The 22,475-nt window shown below is 55.2% G+C and overlaps 1 protein-coding gene across 1 annotated transcript in view; it reads right to left on the reverse strand.

Annotated features, from left to right (window-relative positions):
- Positions 1-3,290: 3,290 nt before the first annotated feature.
- The window catches only part of ADCY10 (adenylate cyclase 10), a 61,678-nt gene continuing 42,493 nt past the window's right edge, over positions 3,291-22,475 (reverse strand). Inside the window, exons 21-32 of the mRNA XM_044266268.1 lie at positions 19,900-19,969; positions 19,412-19,643; positions 17,460-17,567; positions 17,027-17,202; positions 13,614-13,770; positions 10,412-10,616; positions 10,237-10,333; positions 9,228-9,343; positions 8,307-8,424; positions 6,513-6,708; positions 4,373-4,561; positions 3,291-3,452 (exon numbers count right to left, since the gene is read on the reverse strand). Of these exons, the coding sequence (XP_044122203.1) occupies positions 3,291-3,452; positions 4,373-4,561; positions 6,513-6,708; positions 8,307-8,424; positions 9,228-9,343; positions 10,237-10,333; positions 10,412-10,616; positions 13,614-13,770; positions 17,027-17,202; positions 17,460-17,567; positions 19,412-19,643; positions 19,900-19,969 (1,826 nt within the window). The remainder of the gene's footprint in view (positions 3,453-4,372; positions 4,562-6,512; positions 6,709-8,306; positions 8,425-9,227; positions 9,344-10,236; positions 10,334-10,411; positions 10,617-13,613; positions 13,771-17,026; positions 17,203-17,459; positions 17,568-19,411; positions 19,644-19,899; positions 19,970-22,475) is intronic.

The following is a 22,475-nucleotide window of genomic DNA, read 5'->3' on the forward strand; positions in this document are numbered from 1 at the left end:
CTCTTACGAAAAGGCGACGACGATGATCCCAACAAGGTCACTCCCAAGAAGGCCGCTCCAGACGAGGCTGCCCTAGATGAGGCTACTCCGCAGATGAGGCCGTTCCATGACTGGAGCCACTCCCAAGAAGAGGCCAGTCCCAAGACAAGGCTGCTGCTCAATGAGGTTGCTCCCTGGACAAGGCCGCTCCCAAGAAGAGGCCATTCTGGACAAGGCCGCTTCCCGGATCAGGCCGCTCCCAACGACGAAGAGACAACAATGACAGGAACGATGACAAGGAGGACAACCCGGATGACACAGACTCTGCTCCCCACGATGCCACTCTGACAAGGCTGCCACCCAGAGGAAGCCACCGCTGCAGACAAGGCCACTCGGGGCTTGGGGTGGTGAGACATTTTGCAGCGAGGCTGCTGGCGGCTAGGGGCCATTGGCATCTCAGGGCTGCTGGTGTCTCAGGACCACTGGTGTCTAGGGGCTGCAGGTGTCAGGACTGCTGACCACTGGACTGCTGGACCGCTGGTATCTTGGCAGCTCCGGGCTGCTGAAGGCGGGGCACCAGTGGCTCGGGGCCACTGGAAGTTGCAGGCGGCTGGAGGCTGCAGGTGGCGGGGCCACAGGCAGCTGGAGGCTGCAGGCGGTGGCTCAGGGCCGCTGGAGGCAGGACCGCAGGCGGCTCGAAGCTGCAGGCAGCAGCTCGGGGCCGCCGGAGGCAGGACCGCCGGAGGCGGGGCCGCAGGCGGCTCGAAGCTGCAGGCGGCGGCTCAGAGCCGCTGGAGGCAGGACCGCAGGCGGCTCGAAGCTGCAGGCAGCAGCTCGGGGCCGCCGGGGGCAGGACCGCCGGAGGCGGGGCCGCAGGCGGCTCAAAGCTGCAGGCGGCGGCCCAGGACCGCTGGAGGCAGGACCGCAGGCGGCTCGAAGCTGCAGGCAGCAGCTCGGGGCCGCCGGGGGCAGGACCGCCGGAGGCGGGGCCGCAGGCGGCTCAAAGCTGCAGGCGGCGGCCCAGGACCGCTGGAGGCAGGACCGCAGGCGGCTCGAAGCTGCAGGCAGCAGCTCGGGGCCGCCGGAGGCAGGACCGCCGGAGGCGGGGCCGCAGGCGGCTGGAGGCTGCAGGCGGCTCGAAGCTGCAGGCGGTGGCTCAGGGCCGCTGGAGGCAGGACCGCAGGCGGCTTGAAGCTGCAGGCGGCAGCTCAGGGCCGCCAGAGGTGGGGCTGCAGGCGGCTGGAGGCTGCAGGCGCTGGAGGCTGCAGGCGGCTGGAGACTGTGGGCGCAGGGACTGCCGGTGGCGGGACCGCTGGCGGTGGTTCTAGCTCTTACAAGAGCTGTTACAGCTTCTCCACTCCGTCTACTCTTCAGCTCCCACCAACTCTTCCTTCTGCTCCCGCCACAGCTCTCCTCCTCTCCTGCTTGCCTCGCACAGCAACCTTTATGCGGTTGGTTGAGCCCCGCCCCTACACAGGTGGCCAATCAGATCGCAATTCACCCTAGTGGATATACACATGCCACACCGATTGGACATCTCCACCTGGCCTGCCCCGCCCCTACATCCGGGTCCACAAGCAAGTTCCTCTGGGAGGGGCAGGCCCTTACACCACGAAGAGACAATGGAACTCAAAGGACTCGTTTCTGAGGCAGCTCAGCTAAGTCTTCTGAGAGGCTTTCCTGGGTGCTGCTCCCAACCACTCGATTCTTACCCTGCCCACGGCGGGGGCTTCACTGGTGGCCTGCTTCCTCTAACAGCTTAATGAGCTGGTCAAGGTCAAGGACCGGCCCTTTATGTCTTTTTGTCCCAGCCTCCCCTCCGTAATCAGTTCCTGGTACGTTGGGACTTGTCCAGACGTGTTGTTGGATGAGTAAGTGAATACGATGATGTATGAAATAATGAAGAAAACAAGTAATTTTTATGTAACGAGTCCCCAGCTTCCAGATGACCCAAAAGCTTTGAAGGGGATGATACTCCCATGCAGGTTACCCTTGGATGTGTTTATTTTAAAAGCAGTCCTCTCAAATAATAACGTTTTTTACTTGGACGGCACGTTGTCTTTTCCAACACCTTTCCCCCTCTGTCACCTGCGAGCCTCACACGTGTGCGGAGACAGGGAGGTTTGGAGACAAGCCACGGGAATAAAGCTTGTGTGCGGCAGAGCGGCTGGAGCTCAACCCTGTAATTTCCCGGGCTGCTTGTCTTCCCACCGTCCCAGGCCCCCAGCTGTGCCACCAGGATGAAAAACATGCCCTCACTTAGCAGGACAGTGAGATACCGGCCTGTGAAAGAAACGCCGGCCTGGGGGCACTGCCGTGGAAGTCACCGGGAGAGATCTGGGCGCACATTACAGGAGGGCAGGTCCCTCCTGTACAGGTTCCAGGGGAACCTGCTCCGGGATCAGAAGACGGCTGGAACCCACGAGTGGAAATCCTGGGGCACCTGCTGGAGATTGCCACCGGGGCCCATGGGAGGACAGGGGCTGGGCCGTGCCGCGGTGGGCTGAGTCCCCATGGACCCACACACGCAGGGGCACGAAATGCCACTGAGAGCACTGCTGTCTGCGGCGCCCGTGGGGCTGCGCCGGGGTCAGGTCAGGATCCCCGAAGCCGTGCTCTCGCTCACTCTCTGTGAAAAGCTGACACAAAACAACCGTTCTGTCTGCCAACAGGAGAGAGACTGTCTGCAGGTGGCTCCCCGCGTCTGGGACACGCACCTGAGTGCTACCGCCTTCCCTTTTTTTTTTTTAAGATGTTATTTATTTATTTGACAGAGAGAGATCACAAGCAGGCAGAGAGGCAGGCAGGGCTGGGGGAAATAGGCCCACTGCCGAGCAGAGAGCCCCACGTGGGACTCGATCCCAGGACCCTGAGACGGTGACCTGAGCCGAAGGCAGAGGCTTCACCCACGGACCCAGCGCCCGGAGCGCCGTCACTTTCTTAGGTCAAACAAGCGGGCTCTGAGCTGCGCCTGTGCCCACCCTGGAGCCGCTGGTGTTTCAACCGCAGCGAAACCCGGTTCCACCGAGAGCGGCTGCGGCGCGCACAACAGACGGACGCCGAGACGCGTGAGTAACTGTCGGTTTAATGGGTTCACCCGGAGCGTGTCTGTCCCCGCACGGGCCGCGTGGGCCGCAGTGAGCCAGGCGAGCCGGGGACGAGGGGCGGTTGGGCGAGGGGGGCAGGGCGTGACCCCGCGGGCCCTGCGGACCCTCCGGGAGCAGTGGGGGACGCGGGAGCCTGGGGGCACCGGCAGCGGGGAAGGGGGCGGACTGGGTCCTCGCGTCCGGCCGGAGCTGCCGTTCGCGGGGCTAGAACGGATTGTCCAGGATGTTGACCCTCATGAGGAACTTGTTCTTCTGCAGGTCCTGCGCGCTCGCCTCGCCGGCCGCCACCTTCTCCCAGGACGGGAGGCGCGCGAGCGTCTGCGGCCAGCGGTCGTCCGTTGGCTCCGAGCTCGAGTACCAGCGCTCCTGCGTGGGCGGGGCGGGGTCAGCGCGGGGTCAGCGCGGGCGGGGCGGGGGTCAGCGCGGGATCAGCGCGGGCAGGGCGGGGTCAGCATGGGGTCAGCGCGGGCGAGGCCTGGGTCAGCGTGGAGGTCAGCACAGGCGGGGCGGGGTCAGCACGGGGGTCAGTGCGGGCGGGGCCGGGGTCAGCGTGGGCGGGGCCGGGGTCAGCGCGGAGTCAGCACGGGTGGGGCGGGGTCAGCACGGGGGTCAGTGCGGGCGGGGCTGGGGTCAGCGCGGGGTCAGCACGGGTGGGGCGGGGTCAGCGCGGGGTAAGCGCGGGCGGGGCCGGGGTCAGCGCAGGCGGGGCCGGGGTCAGCACGGGCGGGGCCGGGGTCAGCACGGGGTCCACGCGGGCGGGGCGGGGTCAGCGCGGGGGTCAGCGCGGGCGGGGCCGGGGTCAGCACGGGGTCAGCGCGGGCAGGGCCGGGGTCAGCACGGGGTCAGCGCGGGCGGGGCCGGGGTCAGCACGGGGTCCGCGCGGGCGGGGCGGGGTCAGTGCGGGCGAGGCGGGGTCAGCGCGGGGTCAGTGCGGGCGGGGCCGGGGTCAGCGCGGGTCCGGGCCCTCGAGCCTCGGGGCCCCGCGCGCCCGCCGACAGACGCCGACCCCGCCCGGCCGCCCGCGCGCAACCAGCCTGGGGAGGGCGTGGGGTGCGCCGCGTGGGGCTCTGGAGGAGGGACGGGCCCGGCGGCAGGACAGGGACGCGGCGAGGGCCACGGATGGCGAGGGACGCTCCGCGGGCCGCGAGGGAAAGACGGGGTCGCGCACGGGCCCGCCGCGCCCAGACGGACCGGGAAGGCCCGCCTCCAGCCTCCGCCGACCCGCCGCCAGCTCCCGGGGCCCCGGAGGCGGCTGTCCCAGTCCCGTCCCGGCCGGCCGCGCCTACCTTGCTCATGTTCAGCCAGCACCTCTCCAGCACGTTCCCCTGCGTCTCGGACAGCTGCAGGGCCGTGTTCAGGAACAGGTCGCAGTTCTGCCCGTCCCCCATCAGGATGCACGCGTAGGCCATCAGGTGGTAGAGCCTCGGGTAGAAGACGGGGCCGGTGGTGTTCTGGGCCACCAGACTCTCCAGGCTCTGAAGGAGACACGGCAAACCCGAATCAGAAAGCGGTCGCGGCTCCCGCGCGGACGACCTGGAACGTTCCAAAGCTTCTGGCCCTGTGCGTTCCGGAGGCCTCCGTGGAAGCGGCGGCCAGGAGGGGACACGCGTAGGGGCGGAGTCTCAGCTGTCCGCCCAGACCAAGAGTGAGAGGTGGGGGCTCGCTGAGAAAACTCTTTTATTCTGATTACCAAAGCAGTACAAGTTACTGTTCAGAACTCGGAGCATAGACTAAGATTACCCAGAAGCCTAGCACCCAGAAAGGGCTCTTTGTCACACTGGGCTACGTGCCTTCCCACTTATTTCTCCGTCCTTCCCCTTCTCTAAAAACAAAACAAGCAGGCTGGATGTAGCCAGATAGGAAGCAGAGGTAAGCTTTTCATGGTGTGACAGAAGACCTGTCCTCTCCAAGTGTCATCTTTCAGTCCCAGCCAATGGCTGCCCGCTAGGAATGTGGGCCTAGACTCACCAGATATACCAGTTTTTAAAAGAATCGGAAATTCAGAATTTTTACGTCAAATATCCCAGTGTTTAAATGCACCGTGTCCAGCTTAACCAAGACTTCTTTGTGAAGTATATATAGTTTTTCTTTGGGGGTGTAAAAAGGTTAATTAATTTATTTGTTTGGGAAAGAGAGAGAGAGAGAAAACAAACTGGGGGGAGGGGCAGAGTGAGAAGCAGGCTCTTCTCAGAGCAGGGAGCCCACGCCAGGGCTCAATCCCAGGACCCCAAGATCATGACCTGAACGGAAGGCAGATGCTTAACAGACTGAGCCACCCAGGCACCCCTCTGCATATAGTTTTTCTTTTCTCCTAGTTTTATAATGCTATCAACCTGAGATCAACATCTTTATAAATTTTTGTAGTTTTTAAAAATATTTTATTTATTTATTTGACAGAGAGAGAGAGATCACAAGTAGGCAGAGAGGCAGGCAGAGGATGGGGCGGGGGGAAGCAGGCTCCCTGCTGAGCAGAAAGCCCAATGCGGGGCCCAATCCTAGGACCCTGAGATCATGACCTGAGCTGAAGGTAGAGGCTTAACCCACTGAGCCACCCAGGTGCCCCTAATTTGTGTTATTTAAGCTGTTAGGTTTGTGGTAACTGGGGACCTGGCAATGGGGACCGGATACACCTGTGCTCGGTGTTTAAGAGAACAAGGCAGGTAAGGGTCAAGCCCACATGGAGATTCAGCTTTTCACTCCCTTGGAGGGCTTTCCCTGTCCAGGCTGGAAACCCAGAGGCGGGCACCAGGTGTGACCTGCTCCCCGTCACACTCCCACAGCTGCACCTGCTGGTTACTACCTGTCAGTTGGCTGTTGTAATTACATGTGTATTTTTTGCACTCAGCGCAATTTTGTTCAGTGAGTGGAAGATACGCACGTTCTGATGCTTATACTGAAGCGTTTGAAAACTCACTTTACGAGTTTGGTTTTTTTTAAGAAGTTCACTTAAAAGACACATTCAGGATCAGCTGAATATTTTAAACTTGCACGTGCAAAGACTTACCTATCAAGATGCCTATCACAGGAACAGCAGGAAAATGCTACGAAAAAATTTCTGTCCCAGAACAGTTTGGCATAGTGTCTAACAAGATCTTTGAGATTTTATCTATAAGAGAAAACACTATGCTTCCCTTTAACTTGCGCTGTAGAAAACAATGTACTGACAGGAAACCATTCACAATTTATTTTGATTGCACGTTTTATAAAAATGGAAACATGCATGTGTGCGCACACAGAAAAAAAACCTCAACAGCGGTGTCTCAATAGATAAGAAGCGGTTATCTCTGGGTAGTAAGGTTGTGGGCAATTGGTGTTTTCTTCTGATTCGGAGGGGAGGGGTTACCTTAAAAATTCGCCCTATAAACATGGAAGTTCTGGAATCGAAACAAGAATTATCACAAGGGTTAGACGGAGTCCTGGACTCACCTTGAGTAGCTCGACACCGCTGTCCTGGGCATTCTCCGACTGACCCTCGATCTGCTTTTGAAGGTAGAGGACTTCCCCCTCCATGTACCTACTGATCCCTTCGTAGTAGAGCGCAGTGGGCGTTCTTCTGGGCACCAGGTTTTTAGCTCTGCTGGAAAACACGTGGAAGCTGTCCCAGTCCTGCAGCCGGGCATACCTGTGGCAGCACAGAACGAGGACGTGAACCCGGGGGCGCTCAGAATGGGCTGCAGTTCTGACCCGGGTCTCTCGGGAAGTCCAGCTCCCAGGACCGTGGGCTGGGGCGCCGGGCAGGATTAGAGCGGTCTGAAGCAAACAGGGTCCTGGGACACTCAGCTAACATTAGCCACCCGTCATTTAACTCTTTGGGCTGTTTTAAAGCAAAGGCAGTCGGACGCTTGGGGCTATAAACCCAGAACTTAGACACTGCTCCAAGTCTGGAGAGAGGTGGCCTAGGCCAGTGCTGCTCCAAGCGGGGGGCCACAGACTGGGGTCACCAGTGTCACCTGATGCTCTTTAGAAAGGCGGGCTCGCAGGTCCCAGCCATGCCTGCTGAATCACACACGGGGAGGGGGCAGGACACCGTGTGGACGAGTGTGAACCAGCTGTGCCCACTGAAATGGACAAGCTCTGGCCTAGGCCACAGCTGTGGAGAGGAGATAGAGCAGAATAAAAAATTAGGATGCGTTTTGGGCCTTAGATTCCTGGACTGTTAATGCACGTGGGCAAGCTGTCTTGACTCTTTGGACCTGTAAGGGCAGTTAAGTTTTATAGATTTTTTTTTTTAAAGATTTTATTTATTGGGCGCCTGGGTGGCTCAGTGGGTTAAGCCGCTGCCTTCGGCTCAGCTCATGATCTCAGGGTCCTGGGATCGAGCCCCGAGTCGGGCTCTCTGCTCAGCAGGGAGCCTGCTTCCTCCTCTCTCTCTGCCTGCCTCTCTGCCTACTTGTGGTCTCTGTCTGTCAAATAAATAACTAAAATCTTTTTTTTTTTTTTAAGTTCTGGAACCTTGCTGCTGATCTGCTTCCTTGAAGGTACGACGGTAGCTGCAGCTTTCCTGAGGGAAAACCTTGATGCGTTAAAGGCGTGAAGCCCCAGGCTCGGTGGGTTAATGGGTCACCAAGGGTGCTGCTTCCCCTCCCGCCATTTCCTTTCGTGCGTGGGAGCCCCGCGACCTGTCCGCCCCTGCTTCCCTCACTGCTCCAGGGTCCGGAGGGACGGGTGGTTGGTGACGTGGGACCCGAGCTGGGCGGGGTAGCCCAGGACCTGGCCCTCTCCGTCCCGAGAGGCAGGGCAGCCCACCGGGAGCTTCGTGCGGCATCTGTCTGCCATGTGGGGGCCAGAGGCCTGTCTCACTGCGGCAGGACGATGGCCTTCCAGAGCTGCCTGCTGAGGAGTGGGCAGGTCTGATGCTGGGGTTCAGAACTAGGACGCCCACCCCACTGCAGACACCGGCCCGCGTCACTCCATCTCGGTGGGGCAAATGGTGCTGTTAGGCGTCTTCCTCAAGCCCCAGACCCTCCCAGAAGCAAGGCTTCTTCCTCTCTTCTCCTCACCACACCTGTTGCACTGAACACAGCCCAGGTGGCCTTGCCTGGGGGGGATGAACTAGGGGACCTCCAAGGCCCCTTCCAGTGGGAGCCCACGCTGCCGCCTTCAATCTAGCTCACGTATAAATTGTAAATTCTTTTTCTTTTCTTTTTTCATCTCCTAGAAGTCTTCTTCAGGGTTCAACCTGTTCAGATTCGGGACTTCGGGGATAGGCGACCCCGTTACCAGATAGCCACGGAGGAGTAGAGGCCCAGGAGGATGCCGCTCTGGAACTTGAGGATTCTGTGGTCTTCATTCTGGCGTATGAATTCCAAACATTCTTCAAACGTCTTATAAACAAACCCTAAAGAAGAGAGAAGCAGAAGAGCTCTGGGTGGTGGAATGGGGGGGTCCTGCTGTAGCCTGGAGCCCCCAGGGGGACTTCCTGCCTGTGGGGAGAGCCCATACCCTCTGTTTACCTTATGAATCGAGAGGGCCTCGTGGCAGGCCACAAGCTCGAGACCACACTGCCCAGAGGCCCAGCTCCCAAGCGAGCCCAGGCGGCAGTGCGGTCTGACCCAGCCGTCCCGGGCAGCCCTGCTGGAGTTGGCCTGAGTGCGGCCCGGGGCCTGCCGTCTCCCCACCCTTGCCTCCCCGCTTGGCCACAGCATCTGTATCCCTTCCCAGAATCCCATGGTGGGGACCGAATGCCAGCTTGGCTCCCCGCGGTTCACTGTGGACGCTGAGGGTATAACCAGGAGTATCCAGGCAGAGCTTCTTTTCCAAACCTGCAAAGCTACCAGTGCCTGGACCCATTAGCCCTCCTGCCCTTTGTCCTAAAGCACGGAGTCTTTAGCATGTCCTGCTACCAAGTCCTGTAGAAAAGGCGCACAGAAGACACTGTTGGTCCCTGCCCTGGGGCGAGGTCGGTCTCACCCTTCAACTGGCAGCTCACACCCCACGGTTTGTGTCCTGGGGACTGCACTGTCCTCCTTGACCTCCCAGATGGCTCCTCAGCTCTCCCACCACGCTCTGCCCTTCCCAGGCCTAGAGGTCTTTCCAGCCCGAAGCCCAGTGGTCTCAAGACCCCAGCCCTGACAGCTGCCGCACCCCACCGGCACACCCACCGTACCCCCACTTTCCTGTACATCCCTAAGCCACATGTACCAGAATAAAGCATGATGTCCAGGCAAACAAAATAGAAGAATGCCTTGCTGAAGATGTGCTCCTCTGTTACCGAGAGGTCCCACAGCCACCCCAGCACCTGGATCAGTTGCTTGTTTCTGCGGCAGAGGAAGGAGGTGAGGCCAGGAGGTGCTGGAGGACAGGACAGAGCAGACTGCCGGCCTTGCTTCCATGGTACCCACGACTCCAGACCCAGATGGCCCCTACGCAGATTTCAGACCCACCCCCAAATCTCAGATGGGCTCTTTGCTTAAACTGTTGTCAGACCTTTGTATCAGGGCGACCAGAGTCAGGCCATGTCAGCTGGAGCTTCTGGCCCCGGTGCTCTTCTCTGGGCATTTGCCTCCCCTGTGAGGCTCTGCCCTTTCCCTCCAGAGAAAGCCTGATCCCCACAGCAGCATGGCTGACGGACCCTCCTGCAGTCACTGGCCAGAGCAAACAGACTGGGGACGTCATATGTGCAGGGGCGCCTGACCAGCTCGGTCAGGGGAGTGTGTGACTCTTGATCTTGGAGTTGTAAGTTTGAGCCCATGTTGGATGTAGAGAGTACTTTAAAGAATAACAACATCTTAAAAAGAAAAGAAAAAAAAAAAAAAACACTGTGCAAAGAGCAGGAATTCCAAAGACTAGGAGTATCCATTGCATCTTACTGTAAATCCTGGTCCTTTGCCACCCAATGGCAGGGTAAAACGAGCCCTGGAAGCTCAGTTACCACGGCTTCCTCCCTCTAGTTTTGAAAAATACTTTCAGCTAAATACCTGCTTTTGTTTTCTTTCTTTTCTTTTCTTTTTTTTTTTTTTAAGATTTTATTTATTTGACAGAGAGAGATGCAGTGAGCGAGGGAACACAAGCAGGGGGCATGGGAGAGGGAGAAGCAGGCTTCCCGCCGAGCAGGGAGCCCGATGCTGGGCTCGATCCCAGGACCCAGGGATCATGACCCAAGCCGAAGGCAGAGGCTTAACCCACAGAGCCCCCAGGCGCCCCTGCATACCTGCTTTTCAAGAAGAGAGATTTGCTGAGCCAGCAGAGGACTATGTAATGTCTGTTGGGGTTCCGCAGCAGTGCCCACATCTTGTGGGCTCGAGAGCCTGGGAAGGAAACAGTTCCGGTGTACCCCAGGGTGTTACCTGTATCCCGCGTGCCCCTTCTCGCCGGACAAACCTTACCTAAGTCAATGGCCAAGTCCAAGTGACCCATTAGAAGCTTGGTGTAGCTCAGCGTATCGGCCACATAGGACACGATTTCGATGCCCACGCCTTTCAAGGGGAGGTTGAAGATCTGCTCCATGGCCATGAGTTCTTGTTTGAACCACACGCCCTGGTAGCCGGCCAGCTGGTGATGCAGCGCGTAGTCCAGGTAGGCCTTGATGATCTGAAACGGCAGCGGCGGGGCAGAGGAGGGCGACACTGAGGCGAACCGAGGCAGGAAGCCCAGGGTCGCTGCCCAGGGCTGGCCCGTGGACACATGTTTACTAAGCTTGCGGACGGAGCCGGTCCTTTGGGCGAGGCTCGGGCTGTGGGACAGACGTCCGCCTGGTCTCTGCTGCCTGTTTAGTGCACGACTCAGGACACGCTCAATGGCTCCCACAGAGTCCTTAAGCCAAATATAAGGATGTTAATTTTGTGAACAATGAAAGCAGCGACTTCACAGCGACTTCTCTATGTGACTGTACGACCGCAGAGCAAAGAGCTGGGCAGGGTTCGCTCCAGGGTGCGGTACGTCTCTGGGGGAGGAATCTGAGGGACAAGGGGGACTTTACTCTTCACCATCTACATCTCTGTGATGTTTAATTTTTATAGCAAGGACGTCTACTCCTGTTATTTAATAAACAAGAAAAGGGGGGTTGGCTTGTTTGCTTTCAGAAAGAGGAAAGCGTGGTTTGAACGGAATCGAGAGACCTCCCCGGAAGTCCGCTGCTCCATGAACGACGATTTTAAGCGGTCCCGTTGCCCCAGGGTATGAAAGCTTGGTGCGGGTGAGGAGGAGGCCTCTCCTGCTCGAGAAGGTTCTGATAGCCGAAGGGCTTGCAGTAAGGGCCGTCCGCGGAGAGGAATTTAGGACAAGGGGCTTCTTTCCCAGAATTCTTCAAGTCACACATTCTGTGTTACAGACAGTGCTGCGGGCACCTGTGGAGCCACAAAGCCCGTCGGAGGGGTTCTGTGCTCCTGGTCTGGGCTGTGATTGAGGCCGGGCTGCCAGAGGGGACGGGCAGCCAGAAGCTGTGGGCCAGGAGCGGACGGCCAACGACGATGACATGTCCACCGCTGTACCAGAGCCTGAGACCCCTTGGAGTTGGACCCAGAGCATAGAGTCCAACTTCTTTACTTCTTGGAGAAAGTAGGAAGCTCGGAGGTTATGTGGCTTGGCAGCGGTCATGCCGCAGGGAGGGGAAGTTCCAGAAATCGCTCTCTGGGGGCTCATTCTGGTTCCTTCTGGTTCCAACAGTGAGTGTCTCGTCTGCTTCTGAGCACCCAGGCGACCACTTGCCAGGCTGCCCTGCCTTCTGCCACAGGCATATTGTTAACGAGCCTCCTTGGATTCACTTTCCAGTTCTGGCTTTCCCATCGCGGTCTCCTGTCCCCCAGCGCCACCGTGTTCTTAAGAGACAGCCGCAGTGGGGAGGGGGATGAAAGGATTTCATTCACTGAACGTTTGTGGAGACCCCGCTATGTGCCAGACGTTGTTACTGAAGCTCAGGACGTAGAAAAGGTAACAGACGAGGGCCCTGCTCGCATGGACATGGCAGGCCAGTAGTGGACGCAGGCGACGCACCAACAAGGGCGCCGACAAGATAATGTCAGCCGGTAATAAGAGCTACAGAAACGGAGGGAGGGGTTGGAGAGTCAGTGGGCCAGGTGGGCCCAGAAAGGCCTGTGGAGGAGGTGACCTCAAGCTGATCAGCACAGAGCCTGGTAAAGGTCAGGGGATGGGCACTGTAGGCAAAGGAAATGTCCACAGCAAAGATCCTACAAGGGGACTGAGCTGGATGTTTGAGGAGCTGGAAGGAGGTCTAATACGGCTGGGTTTAGTCGCCTGGGGAGCCACCGGAGGAGGATGGGCAGAGGCTGTTCTGACGGGCTTTGTAAACATTTCTGTATCCCGGGGTACGGGACGGCCCTAGTGCTGGGGACAGACTTATGGCTAGGAATTCAAGTCCCTCCACCCTTTAGAGTGCCCTCAGCCATTTCCCTTAATTCCTGATCATCAGTCACTCCAAGAGGAAATCACTGCCCCACAAGAAACCCAGACATGATGTGCTTTTTTCTAAAGGGACCCGATCAATCTTTAGATGAAATGGCTTTAGTTTTGTGATCTTGTTTTGTCTCCCGGAGTTTTCAATGTCTAGCTAAAGACTTCCCAGTTTATCATTCTGTTGGGGCCAAGGGCAGGTTGCTCCCAGACAGGCCATCAAAACCCAGCACATTCAAGAAAAGCTTATTTTTTAAGGCTTAAACAAATTGATTTATTTTTTAAGCTGAAATAAAATTAACATCTGGTGTTAACGCTAGTTTCAAGGAAGGGTTCGTTACCTGTCTCTCGACTGACACCTTCACTAGGAAGAGAGCGACTAACAGATCCCTCTTCTGTTAAGCAATTCCTCTGCACAACAGGGTAACACCCTTGCACCTTCCTGCGGACAGTCCTCCTCCCCTTTGTCCCCTCGAGCCCCAACCCCTCTCCCTAGCTCCTAGAGGCCTCGGGTTGCCTCCTCGTCTTTGGAAGTTCTTGTCTCTGTGGATCCCCACACAGACGCTATAACACTTGACTTTCTCCTGTTAATCTGTCTCACGTCAACTGACTCTTGGTCCAGGTAGAAGGGCCCTGAAAAGTAGAGGAGTTTCCTCCTCCCCAACAACGTGGACTCGTAGTTCTGCCTGGGGGTCCTGAGACCATTCCAGGGAGGGCACGAAGAAGTCCCAGCCACTTTCAGGATTTCAGGGCATTGCCGTGTGTGGAAAACACAGTGCCGGGCCAAAACCACCACAGAAAATCTTCGGAGGGTGGTCCTGTCCAGCTCCTCGAGGGCGTCTCTGCCTTTCACTGTCTTTGGGCTGAGGAGGGAGAAGGACTGGCTGAAGAGCAAGCGTGAGCTGTCACCTGCGGCCTCTTCCTCCCCTGACTCCTGGGGGGGGGACACGTGTGACATTCTTCCAGGAATCTCCCAACCACCTTACCGTTAATGCCTTGCTAGTGGGGGAAACAACCTCAGGTTGACAATGGCAAGGCCTGTGGTATCCAGTAGGTCTTCTTGAACATGTAAATATCCTTTGGAACCTCCCTTTTTCCTCACTCCACCTCCGTGATCTTGAAGAGTTTCCCTCTAAATAAGATGCAGAAATGTAAAAAGCCGCTACAAAAACCCTCTACCTGGAAGTCATCTTGAGTCTCCAGGGCCGTGTTCACTTGCATCATAGCTGCCAGGTGGCCGTAATACTTGTGGTGGAAAAAATAATTTAAGCTGTAGATCTGCCAGAGCAAGGAGAAGCAGGCCGTCTGCCTGTAGAGCTGCGCCAGCCTCCTCTTCCTGTGAGAGAAAACAGACACGTGGGACAGAGAAAGAAGGTGTCATCGCCCGCATGCTGGAAGGGAACTCGGGGACAGAATCCTCGCTCCCGGCTGGGAGGTGTAAGCCGGGGGAGCGCGAGTCCTGCCTCTGTGACAAGCTGGAGAAGCCCAGGCACCTGCATTTTGCACATGGTCCCCCACGAATGGGGGCGAAGTACCGACTTTGTGAGGACTGATTAAGATAATTTATGCAAGTCACCTGTCCCTAGTCAGGTCATCGCTACTTAAGTGAAGTTATCTTAGAAGCAAATTTATATAATTCATCCCACTGGGTTCTGAGAACAAGCCTAGAAGCAAAGCAGAAATAATGAACCCCATTTTACACAAGCAACTGAGACTCCGACAGTTAAGCGACTAACCCACAGTCACACAGCTAGAAGTGGCAGGGCTCTGTCCCCTTCAGCCTGGCCACTCCAGGGCGTCCTGCCCTCCAGTAAGATCACTGCCGGGAGCTGGACCTCAGCGCTCAACGAAGGAAATGAACATTTTTCACAGTCGCATTCTGCCATGATCTGAATTCATATGTTGAGTCCTAACCCCCAAAGTGAGGAGGTGGCCCTTTGGAAGGGAATTAGGTCATGAGGGTAGAGCCCTCACGAAGGGGGCTGGGCTCTTATAAAAGAGACCCCAGAGCTCCCCAGCCCCTTCCCACCATATGAAGATAAAAACATCTGTGACCTGAAGAGGCCCCTCCCTGACGAGGCCCTGCATTTGGGTCTCTGACCTCAGACGGGAGCGATAGGGTTCTGCTCATTAGAAGCCAGCCAGTCCGCGGTGTTCCTCTACAACACCCAAGTGGATGAAGGCACGTTCCGAGGGGATGAAGGAACGTCACGGGAGGCAGGGAACCGCCTGTGCTGGAGGGTGTGCAAGGGGGGATGCAGGAGCGCCTGCACACAGCGTGTAGGGTCCCAGTCAGCTTCAACAAGCCGTGCGCCTGGTCCTGGAGCCAACAGTCCCTTCTCGGATGATCGAAACGCGAACCTTATCTTTATGATAAGCGAGCTGGCTGCAACATTAGTGAGTTAACAAAGCCCAGAATTTAGGAATTAATGACATTGAATCTGTTATGCAAATTATTTTTTAAAGCCTCCCAGGAAACAAGGTAGAATCCCTCACAGCGTCAGACAGTCACGAGGGCCATAGAAACTCTGACACTAACGTTGCTTCTTGTCCTCGTTTTGAGATCAGAGCCCTTTGACTGGGTGGTGTCGGAAGCCCACAGCTCTGCGGTTTCCTCCTCCCAGCACCTCCCCCTTTACCTCGTGCAGGGAACTTCTTACTCCTGCGACAAAACATGACTGCTAACGACCAGGGCCAGATTTCGGGAATGAACATGTGAGTTGCCCAGTTAAATTTGCATTTCAAAACAATCAATGATTTGTTGAGAGTGCATGTGATCAAAATATTTGTGTGACATTTATGTATCCTAAAAAATACTCGGGCTCCTGGTTTCAGCTCAGGCAGTGATCCTGAGGGTGTGGGATCAGGCCCCACACTGGGCTGGGCCCCATTGCTGAGCATGGATCCTGCTTAAGAGGGGGTTAAGCCTCTGCCTTCCGCTCAGGTCATGATCTCAGGGTCCTGAGGTCGAGCCCTGCCTCAGGCTCTCTGCTCAGCGGGGAGCCTGCTGCCCCCCCACACCCCCCTGCCGCTCTGCCTACTTTTTTTTTTTTTTTAAAGATTTTATTTATTTATTTGACAGACAGAGATCACAAGCAGGCAGAGAGGCAGGCAGAGAGAGAGGGGAGGAAGCAGGCTCCCCGCTGAGCGGAGAGCCTGATGCGGGGCTCGATCCCAGGACCCTGGGATCATGACCTGAGCCGAAGGCAGAGGCTTAACCCACTGAGCCATCCAGGCGCCCCCGCTCTACCTACTTGTAATCTTTCTCTCTCTAATAAATAAATAAAATCTTTTTAAAAAAAAAGATTGTCTCTTTCTCCTTCTCCCTCTGCCCTCCTCCTTCATGCACACTCATTTTTTCTGTCTTAAAAAAAAAAAAAAAGCTCCTCTGACCTTCGAAGTGAACTCAATAAGCAGACTGTGCTTGATCAGACAATCCGCCGGTGACCCAAAGTCTGATTCCCTCCTACCTCTTAGAGAGATCTCTGCTGAACTCTCCCAGCCCCCTCCCTCCTGGTGTCTCCTGAGACGGGGCCACCATTCCCAGGAGCCTGTCCCTAACCTGCAAAGGAGCTCATTTCCACTCCAGGCTCCCCCACACGTCAGGGAGCACATCTGGGGGAAGGCAGTGGGCTCGGAGAGGGTGCGTAGCAACGAGCTCCTAGAAATAGATGTTTGCATCTCGGGCAGAACCTGGAGGGATATTGCCCCGGCTTCTCTCAGCGCCGGAGAGGTGTCCTCTGTCAGCCCTGCAGATGCCCAGCGAGGTGGCATTCCCCTTGGCGCCAAATGGATAGGTGGAGTACATCCAAAAACTTTTGTTGTGGGACATTCCAAATATACACACAGTAAAGCAGAAAAATATCATGAACTACGTGCACGGAACCCCCAGCTTCAACGACTCCGAACCCAGGACCTGAACTCACACCCTGAGATCGAGGCCTGAGCTGAGATCAAGGGTCAGATGCTTAAGTGACTGAGCCACACAGGATCCCCTCCCTCCCCCGCCATTTTAATTTTTTATCATTTTTTATAGGTACAATTTACATCCATTGAGAAGTATAAATCTTGCCGGTGTAATCTTGACTGATGGCTACGCCCCTCACATCCCACATCCCCCTCCAAATCCGTACATGGGTGGGCGGTCTGTCCTCTGGCCAAGGTCTTTGGGACCGTCTCCTGCAGTCTGGTCAGGGACGACGCCCCGTGTTGCGTCTGCACCCCCGGCCGGAAAAGGTCCTGAGACGGAGGCTAGTGAGGAGCAGCTTCCTCGGTGCCCCCGGCTTCCGGGAAACATGGCGTGTCGGAGGGACTAAAGGGACTCACCGGGGCAGGGCGCCGGTGCTCGGCTTGCGAGGGGCTCCCTGCCCTCCGCTTCACAAAAGCTGCTGGGACGCGATTGGGGCAACACCACCTTGCCTGGGAGCCCCTCACTCCCTGACTGGCTCCCCCGGGCACCAGAGAGCCTCAGGGCAGAGCCGCCAGGCCTTCCCGCACCCATTAGAGGCCCAGGCTTTGGGGGCTGGTGGCGTGTGTGCAAGTCTCTCTCCTGGGGACTGAGACCTCCAGCTCGTCCCAGCTTGGCCCCTTACCCTGGAGGAGCGCTCTCCTGGGCCTGCTGATCCGCGTAGTAGAAGTGTCTGTTCTTCTCCATGTGGGTGTGCAGAAACAGGGAGATTAAGTTGTAGGGGAAGACCCTGTTGAGGAGCCTCAGGGCCTTGCGCAGCATCTTCTTGGCAAGCACCATCTGGCCCATGTTGAAACAGACCTACGGGAGAAGGGAGCGGGACAACGTTCACGTCCACGGCCGGAGCTGGTTGGGAAAACCTTTCATGACGACGTCCCCCACGAAGACGAGGAGGAGCTGCCGGCGAGTGAGGCCGCAGGCCGGAGCAGACAGACCTGAGGTTCTGCCGGTCCGGGCCAGGGTCGGTGGCTGGAGGAAGGGCAGGGAGGGCTTCTGCTGCTTCTGCCTAACGCCCCTGGGACGGCGGACACGTGGCCACGTGTGTAGCGGCGTCTTACCTGACCTTTGAGGCTGTAAAAGGCCGCGGCCTCAAAAGTGTGACTCCAGGATTTGTCGTCCTTGAGCGTTTTCAGCAACCGCTCTCCCTCCTTCAAATACAGGTGCGCCTGCAGCAGCGGAGGGGCACAGAGCATCCGTTCAGCCGGGGTCCGGCCACAGAGGGCCACCGCCCAGCCTCAACCGAATAGGCAAGAGCGGCTGCCGTAGCAGGACCCCCTTCCGCCCCCAGCCCCGGCTCCGGAGCTGGGCCTCCCGGCTGGAGGCAGCCCTGGGTGGGTCAAGCCCCTGCCGAAGATCCTGGCCACCGGATCACTTGCTCCAGGGGATGGAGCCAGGGCAATTTCCTCCTCTGAGTAACTCCAACCCCGATGGCCCCTAATTCCAACAATGTGCGCCCGGCCCTCGATGGAGTCCCCAGGTCTATGAGAAGCTGATCTCCACTTTTGGAACAAGTTATGAACCACTCCCATCTCCTTTGCCAGGAAGCAAGGCCCTGAGCAACTCTGCCTACCTCATTTATGACTTACTAGGACATGGTTAGACAGGACGGCCTCAGTACACGTGAGCACCAAGGCAAGGTCAGATTTGAAGAGTAAAATAAGGGAAGGTGATATCCTCAACTGTCACATAGTCCAAGATGGGAGAGAGAGGCAGAAGAGGGAATGTGAGTTGACCCGAACCTACTAGATTATTTCTGATGGGAGAGAGGATGCAAAGGGCACATGCTGGGTGACTTGCACGGGCTCTGCTTCCCTTCACTGTCTTCCCGGCCATCCCCACTCCCTGCCGACTGAGGGGACCGCTTCGCAAGTTGGTCCCCAGGGCCACTTAAACCTTCTATTCTTGGGACTCACTGACCATATCCCCCTTTTCTATATGTCTCTGAGTGTGTATATGTACATGTATTAATACGCTTATTGATACCTCATATGCGTGGATGACTTTCATCTTTAACATAAATATGAGAGAGCTAGGGCTTACCAACATTTTTAATGGTTTAATTTTAAAATTTCATAAAAATCTAAGGTATGAGGGTCGATTAGGCTGCTGTGGTTGTAAATATGGAAGAGACCACCGGTGTAGACAGGAACCGCAGGCCTGTCTACTCAGAAATGGGGGTGAGATGGAACAAGGGCCGGGGGCGTTTTCTACAGTGAGTTCATGCAAGGCAGTCTAGCTAGCTGCGCTACGGAAAGTGGTCTCCGGTCAAGTATGTTGGAGAAACACAGAACTAGCCAGATCCTCTAGACGATTACACATGTCTTAGCATATTAAGTCCACGAAATATTTGCAGGAAAGAAATCTATGTAGCTATTCAGCTCAGTGCTTCCCAACTTACTTAAGAATGAATTCTTATTTCATTCTACATTGAATCCCCACATTTCTAGGGACACATTGCCCTGGAATATTATTTACAATTATCCCAGGAAACACTAGTGTTTTGGGGGTCTAAAGGAAATGCATGATAACATAGCACAAATGCCACGAGGACCAAAGTGGATGAGCTCCTTTGGGGACCACAAGACAAAAGCCAGATCTGTGCTCATCCAAAGACCTATAGGTGTTTGTGCTCACAGGTGTTTAGGAAAGACAGAGGGTCAGTGCCACGGGGACATTACTGAGGAAGCCTCTGCTGAAATGGCAGCATCGATACATTTTGGGGATGAGATAGGACATCCACCCCCTTCCCATCTAGGTAGACAGCTCCTGGCAGGTTTCTCAAAACGGCACTCTTTGAAACACGGTGTGATGCTAGTTGCAATTTGTTCTTTCATTTCTCAAGCTCAGGTCATTTCCCTTCTCAGGATTCGATTTTCAGAGGAAAGGGGAGCCGGCAGGTGTCAAGAACATGAAGTACGACAAGAGAACCCTAGAGCTGCCCTTCAGGTGCTGTGGTCTCTGAACTGTCTCAAAGGCAGGGTGGGGGGCTGGAGAGGGGGGAACACCTTACCATGTAATTGTCACCCAAGATGAGATAAGCAGATGTAATTTCTAGGAAGTAATATAAGGCTTTGTTGTTTTCTCCCAAAGCCAGAAAATGGTGGGCCAGAGGCATGATGACCATCTCTACGATCTCCTCACACTGGCAAGACTCCAGAGGAATGATGTCTTCTTCAGGCATCTTCATTTTTGTTATGATGACATCAAAGAAACTCAAGATCTTTTCTCTTATTTCTTCAGGACTGTCCAAATGCAGAAGTAAATAGGAGGAATAAGTGGTAGCCACACTTCGCTTTCGATGTGAAAATATCTTTAAAAACTAGTAAAAGAGCAAGGTAACCCTGACGTAGATGCCATCGACCAAACTCACCATGCACACACCCCGACGTGTCCGCACTCGCACCAGAGAGGCCGAAAAGAACTGACCAGACAGAAGATTTTAACAGTATTCTACTGACTGACAAATGTTGATGCCTAAACAATTACGTATGCCTGTACCTGAGATTTTCAGAAAATATCTCCGATTTCTTAGGAGTCTCTATTTTGGAAAAGGTGATCTCTTCTTCAGCTAGAAAATAAAGAAAGAAATGAGTCGTGTGCGTCACGACATGTTCCCTATGGGAGAAATGTCGGGTCCGCCAAAGACTCTCGCTGCCCCTCTCCTGACACAGCGCAGGCTGCCCACACAGACGCCGCAGGGGAGCCCTCGCGATCGTCTAAGATGGAATTCTGTCAGACGTGCTGTATGGCGCCTGCGAGCGGAGATGGCCTGGTACGCCTCCACTCTTTCCTTCTGCCAGAGAGCAAATCATTGTGATTATCTCAGGGACGACAAAAGGACAGAATGGAAGCAGCCTGCGCCCCTGACTTCCTGTGTTCAAGACCGTTGGTCAGAACTTTCACTGGATCATTACGTGTGCAGGAGGAAAATGATTCTCTTGTGTCATTGGGGAGGACGGAAGAACTTCCTCTGCCCCTCAGGGTCCTTCTAGCTGAACTAAGTCAGACTGACGTGAGACAGATTAACAGGGGAATCAAATTTAGTTGATGTCATTAAGGGGAACCCATGCAGACGTGGAAATTCCAAAGACAGTGAGGAGACATAAAGCTTACAAGAGCCAAGGACAAGGGGTCGGGGGGTCAGGGGGTGTCCTGAGGATACAAAGGGAGGGAAGACCATTAGCAAGAAGGTGAGAGGAGGTTTGGAAACAAAGGGCGTCTTCTTATGCAGAGAGGCGTCTTAGGTCAGGAGGAATCCCTGTTTGAAACGCTGTCTTGCTGGTAAAGCAGGCCGTGGAGGGGCAGGGGAAGAGCTTTCTCTGAATCTGCTGGATCTGGGTGGTTTTAGTTCAAAATGATGTTTGTGCAAAGCGGCCCATGTCACAGGGACCTGCGGGGGCTCCTAGAGTGTTAAACCACCACAGTGCTGGGGCTGGTTATAGATGCTAACATTATCCTAATTTACCTGCAGCAACTACAACTGTGAATAAAGGGTCTGATTCCAGTGGAGAAATATAGACATTTAAGTACATACTTCAAAGGCTACCTAAAGGGCAGAGAGCTTTAAACTCAAAACCTTCCGTCTATCCAGACTCCAAGAGGTTAGAAAATTCCCCAATGATCTTAAAACAGAAACAAATGAGGATGGTTGGATCTTCCCCATGCAGAAGGAAGAAAGTCCCCTGGGCAGGGGAAGGGACTGTCTCAGACTCTCTGTCAGGGATGGCGGTAGGACTGGAATCGAGGTCTCCCAGCTCCAAGGCCAACACATGACTCCACCGATCTTTCGATTTCTAAACAGGCAGTTTAAGCACCCAGTTATCATCTTCTTTTGAAAGCCTTCTGTGCCCTCGTCCCCATGGTTTTAGGGCCCCGGCTCACCTGTGCCCTGTGCAGAGCTCCGTCATGGTCCTTACTGTCACACTGTGTAGGGAATAATTTGCCCACCTCCCTCCCCAGACTGCCAGCTAGTGTATTCCTAGTGACGAGATGCGGAATAAATTGAATGATGCCTTTTCCTTCTACTCTTCTAAAATTGGTCCTGTAAAGGTTGCCTGTGGCTACCACATTGCCAGATCCAAAGTTCACGTTTGTCCATGTGTTACTGCACCTCTGAGCACTCAACACAATCAACTGCTCCCTCTTTTCACCAGGTTTTCTCAAAGCCATTCTCTTGGTAGTTTGGTTGCTTTAGTCATCGGCCGCCCACTGTGCTGGCTCCTACTCCTCTGTCAACATCCCCAGGGCTGGGGAGCCTCCCTCTGGTCCTGGGCTCCCTTCTCCATCCACAGTTTCCCAGGTGGCCTCCTCTGCCCATGACAATGAATTCTAGTCACATGCCCACGACTGCCAGCTGTTTAATCTCTGAGCCTGACATCCACCCTTAACTACAGATTCGTGTACCCAAATGCCTCTTTGGCAATGGCTGCTTGAATGGCTACCAGGCATTTAAAAATTAACATGATCCAAGCAGAACTCGTCGACCTCTCTTTCAACCTGTACTCTGATCTTACTAAGCATCAGAGCCATATATTGGTTTTCTTAATGGCAAAAAACCTAGACGCTGTTTTGGATTCTTTCTTTCCCTCATCACATTCAGCCCATCATAAGTCCTGTTGACTTTCCCTCAAAACATACCTGAATCCATCTTCTTCTGTCTTTACTCTAACACCCCCCCAGTCCACCACCAAATTTTATCTGGACAAGCATGAAACACTGACCTCCCTTCCAGTCCCAGCTCCGTAATCTGTTCTCTACAGAGAAGACAGGATGTGGTTTTAAAAACATGACTCAGATTTCCATGCCAGAGATTGTTGGTCTCCTATCTCAATTCTATTGTCCTTTTTCTCCTTACAAATAAAATTCAGTTTTACTCAGGGCAGCTACATTTTCCAGCCTCCCTTGCAACTAGATATAGTCGTGTGACTAAGTTCTGCATAGCATTTTGAGACGATCCCTTAAAAGGGAAGGAGGGCATCCCTTTCTTTCTTTTTCTTTTCTTTTTTTAATTTTTAAAAAATTTATTTATTTATTTTGGTTTCTTTTCTTTTTCTAGTGTTAAATGTAAATATGAT

The sequence above is a fragment of the Neovison vison genome, chromosome 10, assembly GCF_020171115.1.
Source record: "Neovison vison isolate M4711 chromosome 10, ASM_NN_V1, whole genome shotgun sequence".
NCBI classification, from domain to species: domain Eukaryota; kingdom Metazoa; phylum Chordata; class Mammalia; order Carnivora; family Mustelidae; genus Neogale; species Neogale vison.